At 41.3% G+C, this 21,959-nt stretch overlaps 1 protein-coding gene across 3 annotated transcripts in view; it reads right to left on the bottom strand.

Annotated features, from left to right (window-relative positions):
• Positions 1–21,959, bottom strand: part of LOC124595671 (intraflagellar transport protein 80 homolog) — a 435,858-nt gene that overhangs the window by 212,461 nt on the left and 201,438 nt on the right. For all 3 annotated transcript variants that reach the window (XM_047134522.1, XM_047134521.1, XM_047134523.1), the window contains exons 7-8: positions 19,263–19,387; positions 18,915–19,163 (exon numbers count right to left, since the gene is read on the bottom strand). In XM_047134522.1, coding sequence (XP_046990478.1) covers positions 18,915–19,163; positions 19,263–19,387 — 374 coding nt within the window. The remainder of the gene's footprint in view (positions 1–18,914; positions 19,164–19,262; positions 19,388–21,959) is intronic.

Genomic DNA, 21,959 nt, shown 5'->3' with positions numbered 1-21,959 from the left:
CAGATTAAATACAATTTTGGCCTGTTGTATTCTGCTCATAATTTCTTTCTGACTTCTACCATCCCTTGTGATTTTGCTTCCCAGGTCATAGACTTGATGAAGGGAAACTTCTGATCTAAACTTGTACAACGAAGAGAGTGGGAAACATCACTTCATGTGATGGCTAACGCAGACAGGGACCGAGAGGTGACTGGGATAAGTCATCACACCAGCATTTGCTGGGCAGGGCACCCTCTTGCCCTGGAAATGAGAAATCATTTTCAAAGGGGGAAAAACCAGCTGATGGTAAACAGTATAAGATGTGTAAGGCAATAGGAAACCACCACATTAAAGAACTATGGATATCCCAAGCACCAGCAGTAAATCACGCCAGTAATTTCTGTAAAATTTTCCGGAGATAAAGTAGTCCCCCACTCAGATCTCTGGGTGGGAACTGCAAAAGATACAGACAAGGTGAAGGAAACCTAATCTAAATACTGATAATTTTGAGATGGTGGAATATAGTGTTATCACTCACAAATCACACAGGGAGGAAAGAGTACCACATAATATTTAATACAAAAAAAATACTGATTAGCAAAAAAACAATAATTAAATGGTCACTAGTCCACTAGGGTAATAAATATCCAAAATCCTAAGAAAGGTAATGGCAAAGAAAATCAAGCAAATGATCACAGGTGTGCCAACAGGAGGTTGTCATGCTTTTCCACAACACAACATTTCATGATAAAATAAATGAATCAGAAAGCACTGAGTTTGCAATTACTTATTCTGAAGTGCTAAATTTTGAAAGTAAAGTTAAAAGAAGTTGCTGGTTAAATAAATGACTGGTTGCAACTGAAATTTTCTTATGTAAAAATTGGAAAATGGCAAGGAATTTACTTTTAATTATTGAAAGATTGAATTGAATTTACTTTAAGCAAATGAGCAGCTGATTTGCCTTTAATGTGAGAACAATGAAATACATACCAAACTGGCAGAAGTCACTCACTAAGCTAAATACAAAATACATGAAATTGCACACTCTTAATTTGTGCTATATCTTTAGATATTATTTTTGCCAGCAAAATTTTATGTTACTTTGAGTGAGTGAAGTTAATGCTCAAAATTGCAAATTAGTTAAGACTCCATTAAGGAATACAAGAATGAACAGTTATTGAGGCACCAAAATTTAGACTGAAACTGGTCATTAGCATACAAACAAAACTGGCAGTAAATAGTTATCAGCTTTCATATTTTTATGACACTTGGGTATTGAATGGAAAGGTGTGGGACCCTGCTTGGTAATAATGTTTGAGAACAATGACAACACAGGTACTCTACCACTTTTAACTATTGCAGATTATTATTCAAGAAAGTTAGTTATTAAAGTTTGTGAAAGAAATGCCCATAGGTAATGCCTGTACAACATTAGTTACACTTCGTCAGTCAACAGTCGTACACTGTTGTAGCTGTGCGGATGGTGGAGAATGTATCCAATGACAATGCTGAGCTGCTGCTGTTGCTGGTGATTGCAAAACACAATTCATTTCCAGGTCCACGGATAATTATGAGACATGCAGTAGTTAGATTTGCTGCTTCCTTTGTCTGTCCACTCTGAAAATGCTCTCAATACCCATGGATTAACAAATTAGGTGCGTCTACAATGGAGTGATCATAGCTCCACACTGTGTCTGCAGGAGTGCCCAAAAACCATTTCCACACTGAAACTTTCTGGCAGATTAAAACTGTGTGCCCGACCAAGACTACAATGGAGTGATCATAGCTCCACACTGTGTCTGCAGGAGTGCCCAAAAACCATTTCCACACTGAAACTTTCTGGCAGGTTAAAACTGTGTGCCCGACCAAGACTCGAACTCGGGACCTTTGCCTTTCGCGGGCAAGTGCTCTACCATCTGAGCTACCGAAGCACGACTCACGTCCGGTACTCACAGCTTTACTTTTGCCAGTACCTCGTCTCCTACATTCCAAGCTTTACAGAAGCTCTCCTGTGAACCTTGCAGAAAGTTCTAGCACTCCTGAAAGAAAGGATATTGCGGAGACATAGCTTCTACCACAGCCTGGGGGATGTTTCCAGAATGAAATTTTCACTCTGCAGTGGAGTTCTTGAGTTCGAGTCTTGGTCCGGTACACAGTTTTAATCTGCCAGGAAGTTTCATATGAGTGCACACTGTGCTGCAGAGTGAAAATCTCATTCTGGAGCCATTTCCACACTCTTTCAGGACTCAAGCTGCTCTGTCCTCTCTGCTTGCAGTGTGACAGAGACTCTCCATACACAAAGATAAACAACAATACAGCTTCTGCCATTTCATTATTGCTTTCCCTTGGCTATTAGCCAGCAATTTACAATACTTACATCATAATTACAATCAATTACATAAATGCACAAATAAATACACTATTGCTTCCATTACACACTAAATACAGTTTTTGTAATAAAGCTTACATATTCAAAATTAGCAAATATTAAATGGTGAAAAATTTTTGATAGTGCTGAAAGGTATTTTATCTGCTTTTTCAGTGTTACTTGCTGACTATTGTGACTTCCAAGAGAAAATAACAAGAGAATATCTCTGTCCACTCCTACTTTTTCATGTTTACTTTGTTCTCCTTCTTTATATTATGGACACTGTCCACCCTGTGAATATCCAGTTAATTATTTAAGTGTGAAGCCAAATCAATACACATCGTGAATAATTTTACTAACTAGCTGCAACGTCCCACAGTTAACTGCTGCAAGATGCCTCATACAGATCATATTATTATATTGTTTGAGACATGTTTTAGCTTTGGTAGATTGTGCTGAGGTTCAGGTTAGCACTGATATAAACTATTACAAGTTTTCTGCATTATCACTCCACACTAGTGTCATGAATCATGAAATTGCTTTATTTTTAGAGGAAATCAAGGCTCCCCCTTGTCCCCACACATCTGTCACAAAGCTTGAACGCTTGTTTGTACCCAGTGTAAATACCTTGCTACGTTCTGTAGCAAGGCCAACTGTAATAGCACTTCTTTGCTATAATCATGCATTTATGTCTCAAATTTATTGGGTTACATTAACTGACAGCAGACAGTTCTTATGATGATGGAATCACATCCACTCTTAGATTATCTGATCATTTAACTTACAAACGTAATAGAAGTTACAAATATTTCCTGCTGTACCTGCCTGAAATATTTTTGTGCTGCCACAACCTGACAGTTTTCCTACAATGCCTAATAACTCAAAAGTTCACCTGCCACAATGAATTGGTGAATTATTACTGTGACAGTGAGCCCAAATTACTCTTGATCATACCACCGCGCAGATTGCTGATTGGAACGCACTGGTATACATGCATGAAGTGGTTATACCCAGTGTCATATCTGTTCTACTAACTCTGGTTGTCTTTGAGTTGGCCATTTGGATCATATGTAACAGAAGGTAATGTAAGCAGTTCAACACACTGAAAACTGCTGTACCTGATCAGCAGCTGTCAGGTAACTGTCATAATTAAAGATATTTCGAAACATGGTGTTATCAAGGCATAGACCTCAATTATTGCTAAGAACTAGGGATTAAGATGTTTATATATTAGTTCATTTACACTGAATATCTTCGTCCTTTGCATATTCTGTCATATCTACATCTACATCTACATTTATACACCGCAAGCCACAACGGTGTGTGGCGGAGGGCACTTTACGTGCCACTGTCATTACCTCCCTTTTCTGTTCCAGTCGCATATGGTTCGCGGGAAGAACGACCGCTGGAAAGACTCCGTGCGCGCTCGAATCTCTCTAATTTTACATTCCTGATCTTGGGAGGTATAAGTGGGCGGAAGCAATATATTCGATACCTCATCCAGAAATGCACCCTCTCGAAACCTGGACAGCAAGCTACTCCTTGATGCAGAGCGCCTCTCTTGCAGAGTCTGCCACTTGAGTGTGCTAAACATCTCCGTAATGCTATCACGCTTACCAAATAACCCTGTGATGAAATGTGCCCTCTTCTTTGGATCTTCTCTATCTAATCCGTCAACCCGATCTGGTACGGATCCCACACTGATGAGCAATACTCAAGTATAGGTCGAACGAGTGTTTTGTAAGCCACCTCCTTTGTTGATGGACTACATTTTCTAAGGACTCTCCCAATGAATCTCAACCTGGCACCCACCTTGCCAACAATTAATTTTATATGATCATTCCACTTCAAATTGTTCCGCACGCATACTCCCAGATATTTTACAGAAGTAACTGCTACCAGTGTTTGTTCCGCTATCATATAATCATACAATAAAGGATCCTTCTTTCTATGTATTTGCAATACATTACATTTGTCTATGTTAAGGGACAGTTGCCACTCCCTGCACCAAGTGCCTATCCGCTGCAGATTTTCCTGCATTTCGGTACAATTTTCTAATGCTGCAACTTCTCTGTATACTACAGCATCTTCCGCGAAAAGCTGCACGGAACTTCTGACACTATTTACTAGGTCATTTATATATATTGTGAAAAGCAATGGTCCCATAACACTCCCCTGTGGCATGCCAGAGGTTACTTTAACGTCTGTAGACGTCTCTCCATTGATAACAACATGCTGTGTTCTGTTTGCTAAAAACTCTTCAATCCAGCCACACAGCTGGTCTGATATTCCGTAGGCTCTTACTTTGTTTATCAGGCGACAGTGCGGAACTGTATCGAATGCCTTCCGGAAGTCAAGGAAAATTGCATCTACCTGAGAGCCTCTATCTAATATTTTCTGGGTCTCATGAACAAATAAATCAAGTTGGGTCTCACAAGATCGCTGTTTCCGGAATCCATGTTGATTCCTACAGAGTAGATTCTGGGTTTCCAGAAACGACATGATCCACGAGCAAAAATCATGTTCTAAAATTCTACAACATATCGACGTCAGAGATGTAGGTCTATAGTTTTGCGCATCTGCTCTATGACCCTTCTTGAAAACTGGGACTACCTGTGCTCTTTTCCAATCATTTGGAACCTTCCGTTCCTCTAGAGACTTGCGGTACATGGCTGTTAGAAGGGGGGCAAGTTCTTTCGCGTACTCTGTGTAGAATCGAATTGGTATCCTGTCAGGTCCAGTGGACTTTCCTCTGCTGAGTGATTCCAGTTGCTTTTCTATTCCCTGGACACTTATTTTGATGTCAGCCATTTTTTAGTTTGTGCGAGGATTTAGAGAAGGAACTGCAGTGCGGTCTTCCTCTGTGAAACAGCTTTGGAAAAAGGTGTTTAGCATTTCAGCTTTACGCGTGTCATCCTCTGTTTCAATGCCATCGTCATCCTGGAGTGTCTGGATATGCTGTTTTGAGCCACTTACTCATTTAAGGTCAGATAGAACTTCCTAGGATTTTCTGTCAAGTTGGTACATAGAATTTTACTTTCGAATTTACTGAACGCTTCACGCATAGCCCTCCTTATGCTAACTTTGAAATCATTTAGCTTCTGTTTGTCTGAGAGGTTTTGGCTGCGTTTAAACTTGCAGGGGTTGTGTGGCGTGGACTGGGCATTTTTTTTAGGCTAGATGGCCTCGGGCAAGTACAGAAAGGGCAACAGCCTCAAAGGGTGCGGGGCAAAGTGAGGACATGTGGGGACCAAGCAGCAATCGGTATTGTAATTGTAAACTGTCGAAGCTGCATTGGTAAAGTACCGGAACTTCAAGCACTGATAGAAAGCACCAAAGCTGAAATCGTTATAGGTACGGAAAGCTGGCTGAATCCAGAGATAAATTCTGCCAAAATTTTTACAAAGGCACAGACGGTGTTTAGAAAGGATAGAATGCATGCAACTGGTGGTGGCGTGTTTGTCACTGTTAGTAGTAGTTTATCCTGTAGTGAAGTAGAAGTGGATAGTGCCTGTGAATTATTTTGGGTGGAGGTTACACTTAACAACCAAGCTAGGTTAATAATTGGCTCCTTTTACTGACCTCCCGACTCAGCAGCATTAGTAGCGGAACAACTGAGAGAAAATCTGGAATACATTTCACATAAATTTTCTCTGCGTGTTATAGCCTTAGGTGGAGATTTCAATTTACCAGATATAGACTGGGACACTCAGATGTTTAGGACGGGTGGTAGGGACAGAGCATTGAGTGACATTATACTGAGTGCACTATCTGAAAATTACCTCGAGCAATTAAACAGAGAACTGACTCATGGAGATAACATCTTGGACCTACTGATAACAAACAGACCCAAACTTTTTGACTCTGTAAGCGCAGAACAGGGAATCAGTAATCATAAGTAAATAGGAACATAAAAAAAGGGAGGAAGGTTTATCTGTTTAGCAAGAGTAATAGAAGGCAGATTTCAGACTACGTAACAGATCAAAATGAAAATTTCTGTTCCGACACTGACAATGTTGAGTGTTTATGGAAAAAGTTCAAGGCAATCGTAAAATGCGTTTCAGACAGGTATGTGCCGTGTAAAACTCTGAGGGACTGCAAGTTCTATCACCATGGGGCTGTGATGCTTGGGCACCATCTGGAATGCTGTTCATGGACCACAGTTGGACTTTGAGTCAGAGCAGTCCACCCTGAAACCACAGGGCCTGGAGTCGCCACCACATCAGCCCCAGGGAAACAGCCGCAGGGCAGTGAGTGACTGACGTTACATCATCTGCCTGCCGCCTTCTAGATGTCACAGGATGTGTGAGCTTGCCACAACACACATGGCTTCAGCTAGCCGAGACTGCCAGGATCCAGAGTCACTGCTGACAGAGGCAGCACAAGCAAATGCCTGGCTAACATTGTGCTCTGTCAGCATTTCGGGGCCGCTGGATGCCTCAGCCATGCTGCTGCTTCATGTACTGATACGTGTCAGGGAGCAATAATAAAGCAATTTGGAACTTGTCACCTATTATTACAACTGGTGTCAGAACACTGGCATCGCTTTTTCAACACAACATTTGAACATATGGCTTACAGTACAGTGAATCAAGAAATTTAATTGTTCTTGCCAAAAGTATCTTGATAGTGGAAAAGAAGCTGTCTGCCGAGCTCTTTGTATGGCGAATTTTGTTCAAAGTAAGAAACCAGTGGATTTGTCACACTTTAGAGGTAATGTGGACACAACTGGCTAGTACCTGTCAGATGTACATAGTGTAATTTGGAAGGTCATTTGGCACCATGTACAGAATCAATATCAGTAGCATGTTTTACTAGTAAATATTGCAGGAATGTGGCCAGACAGTGCCGTGAATCAAAATGGTTGATGACAAGACATAAGAATTGAGTTAATGTACTTTATTTTATTTGTCTTGGTGTTTCAAAATGAGCTTCAAGAAGGGAAATGCTCTGGCAGAGACAGAGATGCAAGAAGTATTAGAACCAGAGGCAGCTCATATATTGTTGGAAAGGGTAGCACAATTAATACAGAATTACATGTTCTAGTAGAGGTATAGTTGCCAGAGTGTAATATAGATTTGTCAGCTGCAAGTTTAAATACTCCTTTCTCTGGTAAAACAACTGAGGATGTGCCAGGGTTTATGGAGGATCTTGGGAATTTGGTGGAAATGGAAGGGTGGTCTGATGCAAAACTTCTGAGGGTAGTAAAATTAAGATTAACTGGAGAAGCAAAAGATTATGTGGGTTATATCACATGGAGGCTCTCAACAGAGCTGGAACATCTGCAGAATTTAAAAAGGGTTTTGTTCAAAGGTATACAAAGCAGAACAGTGACCGGCAATTTATGGAACAGTTGGGCATCATAACAAAGAGGCATATGAAATCAGTAGAAAAACTTGCAGATAAAATATGGAAGATCAATGGTTGCACATACAAGTTGAGGCAGAACACTATAGTGAATTAAGTAATTTTACAGGGCACTGAGCAGAGGATGCTTGACACATTTTTAAGAGAGTTGTCTTCCGAAATGCTGAGGGGAGCATGAACAGGGGTACCTATTGATTTGCAAGCAGCTGTTAGGCTAATAGCAGAATGCGAGGAAATTGATGTGTCAACCAGATTGCAAATTAGTTGGACAGTGTTTTGGGCAAAAATAAGGTGTTACAGATGGGAGACGTGTGGAAGCAATGTTGTCAGCAGCAGAGGGAGTAGAGGCAGAGCTAAGTATTTTGGTAACAGTAGTTTCAGGGGTAGGGAACTGGGGATGAAGCACACAATAAACACCAAAGGAAACCCAAGGTCCACTTAGGGGCAAACTCAGTAAAATTACAAGCTACAAAGTCATATGCAGAGCTGGATTGTACATCAGAGGCATTGTGGTGAAGAAGAATAGCGGAATACAGTTGGACACAGGGGCACATGTGTTGGTTGCCAGGGGAGATCTGGTGGAACATAAGCTATGGAATGCACCAAGGTATACTCTGCGTACAGTGAAGGATAGTGATGTCACACCATTGGGATCGGTGGACACAGATTTCCGTCATGGTACGGTTCAGTTCAGACAATGTGTAGAGACTGTGCCACATTGAATGAAATATTCACTCTGCAGCAGAGTGTGCGCTGATACGAAACTTCCTGGCAGATTAAAACTGTGTGCCGGGCCAAGACTCGAACTCGGGACCTTTGCATTTTGCGGGCAAGTGCTCTACCATCTGAGCTACCCGAGCACAAAACAAGCCCTATCCTCACAGCTTTACTTCTGCCAGTACCTTGTCTCCTACCTTCCAAACTTCAAAGAAGCTCCCCTGTGAACCTTGCAAAACTAGCACTCCTGGAAGAAAGGATATTGTGGAGACATGGATTCTACCACAGCCTGGGGGATGTTTCCAGAATGAAATTTTCACTCTGCAGCAGAGGTCTCAAGTCTGAGTCTCGGTCCAGCACACAGTTTTAATCTGCCAGGAAGTTTCACTGTACCACATGTGAGTAAGTGCTATGATATAATTCTAGAGTTTGATTTCTTGCATCGGCATTGTGTCCAAAATTGACCTTTGGCAACACATTGTGGAGTTTTGTGGAAAAATATTACAACTGGAAAAAACTACTCCCAGTGTGGCAATGTCATGAGGGGAGTCTGTATGAGTCTATATAGTATAAAAAACTGTTTAAACTGTGAACACTCACACTAAGACTCAGTTCACACAACTATATACTTAAGGTTACTAGGAAATTGCTTTGGGTTAATGTTAAATCTAATTTACAGCTAGGGGTTTTGTGTGTGGTAGAAATATTGGAAGTATACTTAAGGGTACTAGGAAATTGCTTTGGGTTGGCATCTCCTTCTCTTCACCAATGAGTGTCGAATATGCCTTCAACCAGGCAATCATCGGAGGCTTGTTTGGAGGCAACCTGGTCAGGCTGAACGCCTTACACACACTGTCCAGCAAGTGTAGCAAGGTGGAGATTCCATAATGTTTTCGGGTGGCATAACGTGGGGCTGACATATGCCGCCGCTTGTCATGGAAGGGGCTCTAATAGCTGTACGATAAGTGAATGCCATCCTCCGACCGATAGTGCAGCATATTGTGTGCTTCATCCTCAGTTCCCCATCCCTGAAACTACTGTTACCAAAATACTTAGCTCTGCCTCTACTCCCACTCTTCCGTTGCTGACGACATTGTTGGGCCCATCTGTACCGCACTGCATGCTGTCGTGGTTGTAGAGATGGACCTTGCCATGGACGTTGGGAGTGAAGTAGCGCATAATGCAGCCTATTGTGCACAGTTTGAGTCATAACACAACATCCTGTGGCTGCACGAAAAGCTTTATTCAACATGGTGGCGTTGCTGTCAGGGTGCCTCCAAGCCATAATCTGCAGGTAGCGGTCATCCACTGCAGTAGTAGCCCTTGGGCTGCCTGTGTGAGGCATGTTATCCACAGTTCCCATCTTTCTGTATCTTCTCCTTGTCTGAACAACATCGCTTTGGCCCATTCTGAGACGCCTTGTTGAGAGCCCTTCCTGACACAAAGTAACAATGCGGATGCAATCAAAGTGTTGTTTGACCGTCTAGGCATGGTTGAACTGCAGACAACATGAGCCATGTACCTCCTTTCTGGAGGAATGACTGGAACTGATCGGCTGTCGGACCCCCTCCGTCTAATAGGCGCTGCTCATGCATGGTTGTTTACATCGTTGGGTGGGTTTAGTGACATCTCTGAACAGTCAAAGGGACTGTGTCTGTGATAGAGTATCCACAGTCAATGTCTTTGGGAGTTCTTGTTATGGAGGTGATGCAAGGTTGAGGCTGAGGACTGTAAATTTAACAATGAGTACAGAGAAATGTAATTTAGTGTTAGAAGAGGCGGCATACCTTGGTCATATAATTAGTAAGGATGGGGTTAGGACAGACCTGAGGTTAGTTAAAGCCATACATGAATTTTATGGACCCAAACTGATGAAAGAACTGTAATCATTTGTTGGAGTCACAATTTATTACAGAAAGTTTGTAAAAAGATATGTGGATATTGACAGATCATTTATGCAATTGCTGAAGGAAGTTTCAAAATTCATTTGCTTTCAACAAATTGAAAGAAGCTTTGTCACTCAGTCCTACCTTAGTGTTTAAAAATTTTAATAAGGAATTCACTCTGTCATGCAATGCATCCACCAAGCACTTGGTGGTGTGTTGTCTCAAGAAGATGAGGGCATGGAATATCCATTGGTCAAGTCATCAAGGAAGATGAACTCAGTGCAGAAGAATTACTCAAGGATGGAAAAGGAAATGTTTAACCTTATTTGTGGAATTACCTACTCCAAGTTCTACCTCTATGGGAAAATTTTTTTGAAGGATAATGGATCATGCAGTGTTTGAATGGTTGTTGGGGTTGAAGGATTCATTTAGTAGATTGATGTGATGGGTAGTGTGACTGAATGAATTTGGTTTTGAGATCTTTACATAAATGTGGAGAGAGACAAAAACACAGATGGATCAAGTAAAAAAGTGGTAGTACTACAAACAGGAGCTAATGAGCTTAAGGAATGGCAGACAGGACAGAAAATGGACAACGAATGTGAGCAATTTCATGAAAAATCACATTTTTGTGTGCAGGATGAGTAGTTGTGCAGAGAAACTAAGATAGGACCTTGAGTGGTGGTGCCAGCAAAGCTGAGAGATAGAGTATCACAAGTGACACACGGTCATGTGTTAGCAGGTCATGAGGGATGTAGGTCTGCAAACAGGAGAGTAGTGGAGAGGTACTGGTGCAGGAATACAAGCGCAGACATGGACTAATATGTGCAGAATTACATACAGTGTCCACAGAGAGCTGATTTGTGTCAGACAAGAGTGCCACTGCAGAAGTTACCTGAAGCATTAGCACCAGTTCATTTGCTTGGGATTGATGTCTTATGCCCTTTGAATAGAACACCTGTGGGGAATTAATAAGTACTCATGATTATAAACCATTTTTTGAAATACCTGGAAATGGTTACAATGGCCAACCAACAGACAGTAACAGTGGTGCAGGCACTAGTAAACAATTGGATACTGAAGTTCGGCATACCTGAGATGATAGTGATGGATCAGGAAACCAATTGTATTTCAGATTTGTTCAAGGAGTAGTGTAAGCTGTTGTGTGTAAAAAAATTGAGAATGAGTCCTCTTCATCCTTAAGCTAACAGAAGAACAGAAAGAGGGCATAGAACTATAGGGAACATGTTGGGATATTATGTGGGTACATACCATACCAACTGGGATGTTTGTTTGAGGTATGTGATCTCAATGAACAACTTGAAGCAGCACATGAATACAGGATTGTCACCAAACGCGGTAGTATATGGTCATAAGATGCCATCACCAATCGACATGTTAAGTGCCAAGAAGGGTAAGACAGGAGAACCTGTTAAATAGTTCACAAGAAAGATAAGGGAAATATGGAACAGAGTGCACAAGGCTAATACCAGGGCACTAGAAAAACAAGAAGAATCAGTCAGCTGTTCAGTAAGAATGCTGCAGTACAAGGTTGGCCACTGAGTAACATTAGTGACTTCTTATAATCCAAATGGAAATACAAAGAAATTTTTGCAAAATAGCCATGGTCATATCAAGTTGTGGAAAGTATGTCACCAGTGAATGTTGAGATCTACCTGCTCACGAGGAAGAAAATTGTACACGCGTCATGTTTGAAATGGTTTTGTGAGAGTACAGAAGTAGGCCAAGAATTGTGAAGTTGGAACGGAAGAAAAATGTGAAGAAGGTGGTTTGGAGGAGGGAGTGAGAAGTTTTAGATGATCCAATGAGAAGTAATCCATATGGGTTAAGGCCTTGCAGATAACAGGACACTTATATTTTGAGTTTGTTCAGTATAAGTATAGCATAATGTATAGGATAGGCTGAATGAACTACAGCAGGCTAGCAGGGGACTTTTAGGGGGAGGTAAGGGTAAAGTGTATCCCTGTTCTCCGAGCGGTGACGGTCCTTGGAGAACAGTGGTTGTCATTGAATGCAGAGGACAAGAGTGGGCATGAGGCAAGGTAGAAGAGGAGTTACAGAAGTCTTACAGGGGTGAAGTTACAGTTTGTCCACACTGGGCATTGAGAGAGGGTCAGAACTCCAGATCAGTGAAGACACTGCTGTGTCATGAAGTGGAAAATGGCTGCAAGAAAGATGTGATTGGTCCTGAGTTGTACTTCCAGCAGATTGAGGCCCATCGGCTGCACTGTACCTTCAAGAGAATGATAGTAGTAACCAGTTGCTACAAACAGGGGAAGCGCACTGCAGAAAAGAGACTAGAGCCAGACAAAAGCAGATTCCTAATAAATGAGTCATAATGCATGCTCTATGTCTACCTGTCACAATGCCACGAATAATCCATCTGAGCATTTTGCAGCATTGACTGTAATGGCCAGAGGAACCTATAGCAGTATTACCAGCTGAAAATCTACTACGTTGATCTGGACTTTAGGACCCAGGGTAATTCAGTCTGTACACAAACTGAGAGGGAAAAATCCCTGTGGAGATGCTGAGGTAGCATGTTGACGAGTACAGGAAAAACCACTATCAGAGAGAAACAATCTGACCATTGTCGTAGTAAGTACTGCAGTGTCACATGCTCTGTCAAGCACAGTCCTTGTTTACATCTACAAAAAGCAAAACACAAGAAGAAGTTTGGACCCAGCCACTTTTCAAAACACAGTGTATTCGATTCCCAGAGACTAAAACGTAGTAGAATCAACTATATCTGTAAGTTAAGTTAAGCTGAAAAGGAACTAGTGGAGCTTTGAATAAGTAGTGCATGAGGAAAGATAGCGGTATATGCAATCTTGAGAAAAGACTGGACTAAAGATGACTGAGCCAGCTGCCAGTGCATATATGTAATATAGTAGACCTGAGGGACTGGGTCTTGTTAAAGAGGAGTGCAAAGCAGCACACGGACCACACTGGGTCAGAAATACGCAAAAAAGGAAGTGATTTTCAATAGCACCAGGTGCAGGCAAATATGGGTGTTACGTCTTACAAAATATGACACAGCCATTGCTACATTACATTATGAGGCAAGCCGGCCAGGCAAGGTATGGAAACAGTTGACATAACAGTACTTATGTAGAAGAGGACGGAAGTCTTTTCACACCAGCATCTGCCAAAATGTTTAGTACACATGTTGCAAAGGATAACAAAGCCCAAGCAAGCACAGCTCGGTAACATATAAATACCTAGCTATTTTCCATTAAAGTCACTTCTGTTAGTATTGCAGCTTTATCACCATAGGACTTTGTGACTTGGGCACCATCCAGAATGCCGTTCGTGAAACATAGTTTAACTCTGCATCAGCGCAGTCCACCGTGAAACCACAGGACCAGGAGCTGCCACCACATAGGGCCAGCATCAGCTGGGGCAGCAGGTCACTGCCATTACTTCCCCTGCCTGCTGCCTTCTGCACAGTTCAGATTGCATGAGCCACGTCACAACACATGTGGCCACAACTAACCAAGACCATCCGGATCCTGAGTCACCCAACTATCATCACTGCGGGGTGACAATACACAGGAGGCTATTGGATGCCTCAGCCACGCTGCTGCTTTCTGTATCGAGAAAGATGGAGAGCCATAATAGAGCAATTTAGGATTTCAGGCTGTGACTGGTGTCACAAGGCATCCTCCCTAACCCCAAATCGACCAGATATTACAAATCTTTTGAGACCGTAACTTTTATACAACAGAACTAAGGAGTTTATAGAAGATGTAGCAAAATTTTGTCAACTTCATCAGACTAGCCTCTCACCCCCTTAGCCGCATTTGAAATATACTACCATGTGCCTCCATCTATGCACCCCTTTGATGGAGTGTTACAGTCTCTCATAACCTATGAGGCCTGACTGTCACACTAGACAACTACCCTCAGCAACCCCAATGCTGTCGTTCCTGACTGTAGTATTCCATCTCCATACTCATGCACTGCCAACATGCCAGTGTAGCCACTACCCAGCTAGTAATATCTTGAAATGCCTCATACTGTCTTGCCAGCTTAGTACACTGTTGCACCACTTAGTGTCATTTCCAGGCCACCACATAACCAAGTCAGTCTACTGCTTGAACTGGTCATATATTTCCATTGTTATTAACTAAAATAAGCCAACTGAGACCTTGAAAGTAATTATAATATTATTTCTAAAGACAATGAAATTACAAAACTTTGTGCAGTTAGTGCAGTTTTTTACTAACTGCAGACATTTTTTAGTAAATAAATTACTCTCCATTAGAAAATACCACCTCTTAGTAAATGCCCCCTGTCCAAGGGAGCACTTTTCTTTAGTTAAAAATAGAAATCATTTAAATAATTCAATCACTGCATTTGAATTCTTGTAATCAGTTAAACTGCTCCTACAGAAGGGGGAGGGAATGTGCATAGTGGGCCAACAGATTAAATGGAAACTTTATTTTTCAAACAAAATTTTTACTTTTTCAATTTTTGTTCTCTGCAAAGAGTAATTGCATTTTACTGAAGAGTCATGACCATGCTTGGCTGGTGCTGTACTACCACATGACTCCAGAGTACCCTCAAGTAACCAAATGGTTACGTGGGGGCCATAGGATGGACTGGTAAGAGTGAGCTGAGACAGACCTCAATGTCTCTTAGTTGCCAGCCTTCAACCCATTCAGGCATGCCTTCCCATCCCTCTCTTGCACAACATCCCCCTCAATCTGTTGGTGGCCTCTCTGGCACCATAGTTTGTTTCCTCTAGTCGTACATTTTCTGAATAAACCTGGCACAGCAGTCAGTTTCTAAAACTGCATTACTGTTCTCATTCACAAATTTTGTGCACTGCCAGATTCCTACTTCCTGCAGTAGCCTTACACTCATCCAGTCCTGGATACACTACTACCATTAATTTAACAAATTAGTGTGAGAGGTAAATCTAAAATAGGTATATATAACCACACTGAACAAAATGTTACTTCCTCCAAATAGAAATAATCATAACATGTAACACTGCCTCTGACTTTGATAATGGCTTCAATTCTGTGAGCATGAGAGTACAATAGTTTCTTCAGTTATGACAAATCCGACTAAAACCACACTTTGGTAATTGGATGCCATGCAGCTAGTAAACTTACTGTTACATTCACCTACTGTTCCAAATAGTTCCTGAAGTTTTCTATGGGATTACAATCAGGTGATTTAGCGAGTCAGTCGAGATGTGATAGAGTGCCAGAGTGTTTGTTGAACTATGAAAGTAAGTATGCAGCCCTGATAACATGCTTGTTTTTATCTTAGAAGATAGAAATGTCCATAGGATACTCATCATGGGCTACACTTGATCACCAAGAATGATGAAAAAAATATCCTGGCTCGTGTTCTTGGTAACCTGAATGAGTGGGCTCGAGTGCTGTTATGAAGAACACACCAAAAACATCTCAGGACCTTACCTGGGTTGAATTATGCTCTAGATACACTGCAGATTAAATATTTTGTTTGGTGATTGGCATACTCAGTGTTTCGCATCATTTGAAAATGAGCAAACTCATAATTTATCAGACCACACTACATGGGTCCATTCAGCATTTGTCTAGTTTCAATGTTCTTTGTGCACTAAAAACATGCAGCTTTATGTACCACAGTCACAAGTGGTCTTTTGCCAGATATCTGGCACCAAATGTCCACTAATTGCAGTTCCCTTTAAAATGTACACTCAGAAAGTGGTTGAGATATATCAACATTCACTAACAGCAGAAACGCCTGTCAGGTTTGAAACCAACATCACTGATACAGCATGGCACTTGTCTCCAGTTGGTTATGATCTTTTTACAGTTACTCTTCTTATGCCATGTTACATCACTGTGAATGGTACATCATTCCTTGTAGATATGTCGAACAGTCTGCATTAACACACCACACTCAAATATTATGGTATCAGAGATGGCTGTAGCTTAAATTAATAAACACTTTACAGTTAGAGTATTTATTGGCCATCAAACATAAATACAACTTAAATCATGGATCCTTGGATCTGGGAAAAATTAAAATCAGCAAGAAAATAAATGAAGTGGAAGGAATGGAAACTTGAAATTCCTGAAGTTCAGCATCTACACAGGATGGAATTAGTGACACTTGACAGTAATGAGAGCAAGTACAAAGTGTACAATATGACACAGAGTACAGCAGCACAGATATACTGCAGAAATGTTTCAAAATTTATCACCTACAGTTGAGTACTGCTGACAAAGTCCCCTAGTAGTACAGTAAAACATGATGACAAATTCAGCAGAGTCCAGTGAAGCAGAGAGATATTGTGCTCAGAGCCCAACAGGAGTGGTGGTAAAAAAGAAAGCTGCTTACTGTAGTAGGCAATGATCTACTTGAGAAAGTTGCCCTAAAAGAACTTCTGCCCACTCTGCAGTCAGTTATATTGCCAGTTTTATAGTTTCCCAGGTGGTTGTCCTGTGTGGCTGGTGGTCATGTGGCATAGTTACCACTGCTTGTGGTAGACTTGCTAATCCTACAATGGACATTGTCTCTGCCTTTGATATGTCTTTCATCTATCAGTGGCAAAGATGTAAGAGAGAGATCTTGCTGGTAACTGGTCCACTCCGAGCTGTTGGAGATGGTGATCACATGTGTGTGAGGTGTGCTTGCCTGCGTAAATGTGCAGAAGGCTTTGGCCAAAAGCTACATGTGTAACAATATTTTATTGTGCCTGTCTGTATGTGTCATCTTTATGGTGAGTAGAAATCTATCCTTTTCCTAATATTGTTGATACTTGGAGGAAACGTGACTTACACTGTTTAACACTCAGACGTGGTGCAGCACAGGGAGGAGTGAGGTATTCAGCCACAGGAATCTTTGAATGCCTACCCAGTAATGTAAAGAATTTTGTGGGTACTGAAATTAACTTCAAATACAGTCCACAATCATAAATGTTTGACAACTCTTTCTACTCCACAGCAAAATTTCTGAATGTGTGCAGTAGCATGCTGTATTGTGTGTGTGTGTGTGTGTGTGTGTGTGTGTGTGTGTGTCTGGGCACATGCATGCGTGCTTGTGCGCAATGTGTCGTAAGCAAGGGGGTAATGTGTTGTAACAGAGAAGGGGCTTGGGGGCAGAGAGAGAGAGAGAGAGAGAGAGAGAGAGAGAGAGAGAGAGAGAGACTGAACACAATGAGGTATAAATCACTATTTGCAAGTATGTATTTTTTTTTTTAATCTTAAATATCAGCAATCATGTAAATGTGCAGCATTCTGCCACATTTCTCACTGAAAAAGTATTCTGTGATAATAACACAGACTCATTTCACATCATAGCAAGAAGTCACAACAGATCCATGGATCATGTAAATAACTAACTAACCAATAAATCAGGGAACTTCGTCCATGGGATGGTTATAGGTACATCCAAAGATGATAGCCCCTCTCTGCACTTCTGTCACCTCTTTACACCGACCTACCTTATTGCATTAATTCCATACAGCCCACTGGCTCATGTAAGGGGTGTTCAAATCAAAAAATACGGAACAACAATGTGGACATAACTGAAGTCCTTATTCAAAAGTAACCATCAGAGGTCTGAGCACAACTACCCTACTGTTTCATGAGCCAAGGGATCCCCTATTCCCAGAATTGCTGTGGCTGTGACAGGGGTCAGTCCACTATGTCCTTCAGTTCATTGTGTAACTCTGATATGTTTTTTAGCAGACCAGATATGCGGAAGTCACAGGGTGACAGGTCCGAGCTGTAGCGTGGACACTCAAGCTGTTCCCATTACAACTTGGCCATTACACTTTGTGTGACATGGGAGATGTGTGGGTGCACATCATCATGGAGCACAATCACTCCCTCTGTGAGCAGCCCAGGCCATTTGTTCTTCATGGACTTACATAGACTATGGAGTGTTTCACAGTACACTTCACTGTTACAGTTTTTTCATGCTCAATGAGTTTGATGAGTAAAGGGAGGCACTTCAACTCAGATGAAGGAAGGAAGATTGGATTTAAAATCAGGTTGACGTAGAGGTAATTAGAGACAAAGCAAAAGCTCAGATTGTGTCAAGGATGGGTACGAAGCTGGCATTGCTCTTTCCGAGGAACCATCCTAGCATTTGCCTGGAGCGATTTAGAGAAATCAAGGAAAACCTAAATCTGGGTGGTCAAACATGGGTTTGAACCACTGTCCTTACAAATGTGAATCCAGAGTGCTGACCACTGTGCCACTTCGCTCATTAGATGATGAAATGAAGGAAACAGTGGAGGACTGGCTCCTGTCACAGCCACAGGAATTCTAGGAATAGGGAAACCTTTGGCTTGTGAAACAGTGGAAAAGTTTTGCTCAGATCCCTGATGATTACTTTTGAATAAAGATTTCAATTATAGCCACAGTGTTGTTTAGTACCTTTTCATTTGAACACTTCTCATTTGTATCACTTACTGTCTTGAATTACATCAGCCATCTACAGGGCACCAAAGTGACTAGTGTGCTCTTTTAAGTGGATCATTAATATTTTGTACAGTGAGGTTCTATACACTCACACTATTCACTTAATAAACACTAAAATTACAAATTAGTGCCACATTTTACCTTTCAGCAAGTAGCAGCATAGACACTGTTCCCTCTCGTAGATCAAAAATGGCTGGCGTATTCCAATTCTTTGTACTGTAAATATGGCACTGTGTGGGTGTGATCACTACTAAATGGTTATATCCAAAAGATAATCTTATCACTCGATCTGGAAATTCAAGTTTTTCCCAAGTATCATCACTCACATTATGAACTGAAATTGATTTACGATCAGTGACCGTTGCTTCATAATTCTTCCATTCCAACCTCCTTTAAGGGAAAAAAAGGAAGATGCATAAATAAAGAAACAAGATTAAAATGAGTGATTTTAAACAGCTTTTGCACAAAAATAACTTACTCAGTACATACCTCTCAACAGTGTGAGCAAATATTACATGCCCGTTTCCACAGGCACCTGCAATGTGGGTTCCATCACTTGACCAAGATATATTAAATAGGCTTCCAGTTCTGACTTTCTCCAAAGAATAGGACCACTACAATCAAGCAGATAATAACATAAATACAGTTTTTATAGAGTAAAAATAGCCAGTAGGGAAGTAAAAATTAAAAACAACCTTACAATCCACCATCTATCTATAGCGTGTCGTCATCTTTTGCTGGATACACATAAATGAAGTAATAGTTCCTCTCAGCCCAGTAACAGAAAAAACATGACTTGCTTCTTGCTTCCATTACAAAAACTTGTATAAATATTCTAGTTACCGACAAACAATGGAAAGTCCAATATGTAATAATAATATTCTAACAGTAATAAACTGCTACTCACCGCAAGAGGAGGTGCGGGTCACAGACAGACACAGTGAAAAGGCTGGTAAATATTTAAGCTATCAGACAAAAAAGTCCTTCTTCAGAAATAGAAAACACACACACACACACACACACACACACACACACACACAAGACCAACTCACACACACACAATACTAAAAGTAATTATTTGTTCATATTGATTATAACTGAACAATAACTTCGTCAAATATGATAATCTTTTTCCAGCTCTTTAAGTAATTTGTATTCATACTATCTGTTGTACATTTATATTGTAAATGAGGAAAAATAAATAAAACTGGAAGAAATTAGAATTGCATATTTTTGTAGAACAAACATTAATACACTAACATTGCTTTGGCAAGTGAAACCGAAGACAACCAACTTATTTGCCTGTGGTTTTTCTCTCTTTTTTTGCGCAAAAAGTTTCTTTCTGGTTGATACTACATTTTTCCTGCACCACCACGAGATAATAGGCTATTATTACAAAAGATGCAGTTGTGCTTATCTACAATAGTTGCCTCTTTATCCACTGTCCTGGAAGCACAAGAGGAAATTGGTTGCAAGGATTTTTTTGAAGGAGACTATGGGCTTCTATAGAGATGTGACTGCAACAAAATCAGTCACCAGCATATACATCCATTTACAGTTAGTAAGGCAAAACAGATAATCAAAACATTAAAAATCAAAAAGTCTTCTGTATTTTACCCTATTGCTAGAAATACACTAAAAAATTATCACAAACTTAGATGTGCAATTTGTCATATAACATAAAACACTGGAAAAGTGATGTATAATTCTACATCCACAGTTCTGACTAATGATGTTCATATACAAATAAAATTGATACAAAAATGTAGCAAATAGAAAAGCACAACTGTTGGGCAAGTTTGTTATGTATTTTGCATGTGGTGAGTCAGTTCAAGAGACAATGCATGTCTTCAAGGTTGGACAATGGCCACATTACCTTCATAAGAGACGGTCTTTGTGAGGCGTTTGTGCTTGCTCCACTGGTCAACACCCCAGGTCAAAGAAGCATATTAGTTCTGGAGCAAGAGCCACAATTGATAATGTTGATAGAAATGGAAAAAAATAAATGAACAATTTAAATGTATTCATTCCCTGACCATGCTTACAACTATCAAACTGACATTTGTAGTCCTATCATATAGTGGAGATGCTGAGTCACAGATAGACACAACAAAAAGATTGTCACACTATAAGCTTTTAACCAACCAAGACTTTGTTGAAAATAGCTGATAGACACACACACACATGACTGCAGCCTCTGCCAGCTGAAGCCACACAGCGAGCAATAGCAGCAGTGAATGATGGAAGTGGCAACTGGGTGGGGATAAGGAGGAGGTGGGGCAGTGAGGGGGAGGGGTAGCAGGATAGTGGTGGGAGACAGTGAAGTGCTGCTGGGGAGTGCACAAGGACGAAGTGAAGAGAGGGTAGGGCAGCCAGGTGCAATCGATAGGTTAGACAGAGGTGGGGAGAGCGGGTTGGGGGGAGGGAGTAGCAGAAAAGGAGAGAAGAAAAAAGACTGTGTCATGGTGGAATGATGGCTGTATAGTGCTGGAATGGGAACAGGGAAGGAGCTAGGTGGGTGAGGACAGTGGCTAATGAAGGTTGAGGCCAAGAGGGTTATGGTAACGTAGGATATGTTGAAGGGAAAGCTGGTATTGGCAGCAAGGATCCAGATGGCACACGTTATGAAACACTCACTGAAGTGAAGAATGTCATGTTGGGCGGCATGCCCAGGAACAGGGTGGTCCAATTGTTTTTTGGCCACAGTTTGTCAGTGGTCATTCATGCAGACAGACAGCTCGCTGGTTGTCATGCCCATGTAGAATGCAGCACAGTGGTTGCAGCTTAGCCTGTAGATCCCCTGATTGGTCTCACAGGTAGCCCTGCCTTTGACAGGATAGCTGATGTTTGTGATTGGACAGGACCAGGTGGTGGTGGGAGGATGTATGGGACAGGACTTGCATATAGGTCTATTACAGGGATATGAAACATGATGTAAGGGTTTGGGAGCAGGGGCCTTGTAGGGATGGACAAATAAATTGTGTAGGTTCAGTGGATGGTGGATTATCACTGTGGGAGGCGTAGGAAGGATATTGGGCAGGTCATTTCTCATTTCAGGGCACGATGACAGGTAGTCAAAAACGTGGCAGGGAACATAGTTCAGTTCCTCCAGTCCTGTGTGGTACTGAGTTATGAGGGAATGCTCCTCTGTAGCTGGATGGTGAGACTTTGGGAGATTATGGGACA

This window comes from Schistocerca americana, chromosome 2, assembly GCF_021461395.2.
Source record: "Schistocerca americana isolate TAMUIC-IGC-003095 chromosome 2, iqSchAmer2.1, whole genome shotgun sequence".
In the NCBI taxonomy this organism is placed as follows: Eukaryota; Metazoa; Arthropoda; class Insecta; order Orthoptera; family Acrididae; genus Schistocerca; species Schistocerca americana.
Note: the sequence above shows the minus strand (reverse complement) of the source record. Positions and strands in the feature narration are given on the sequence as shown.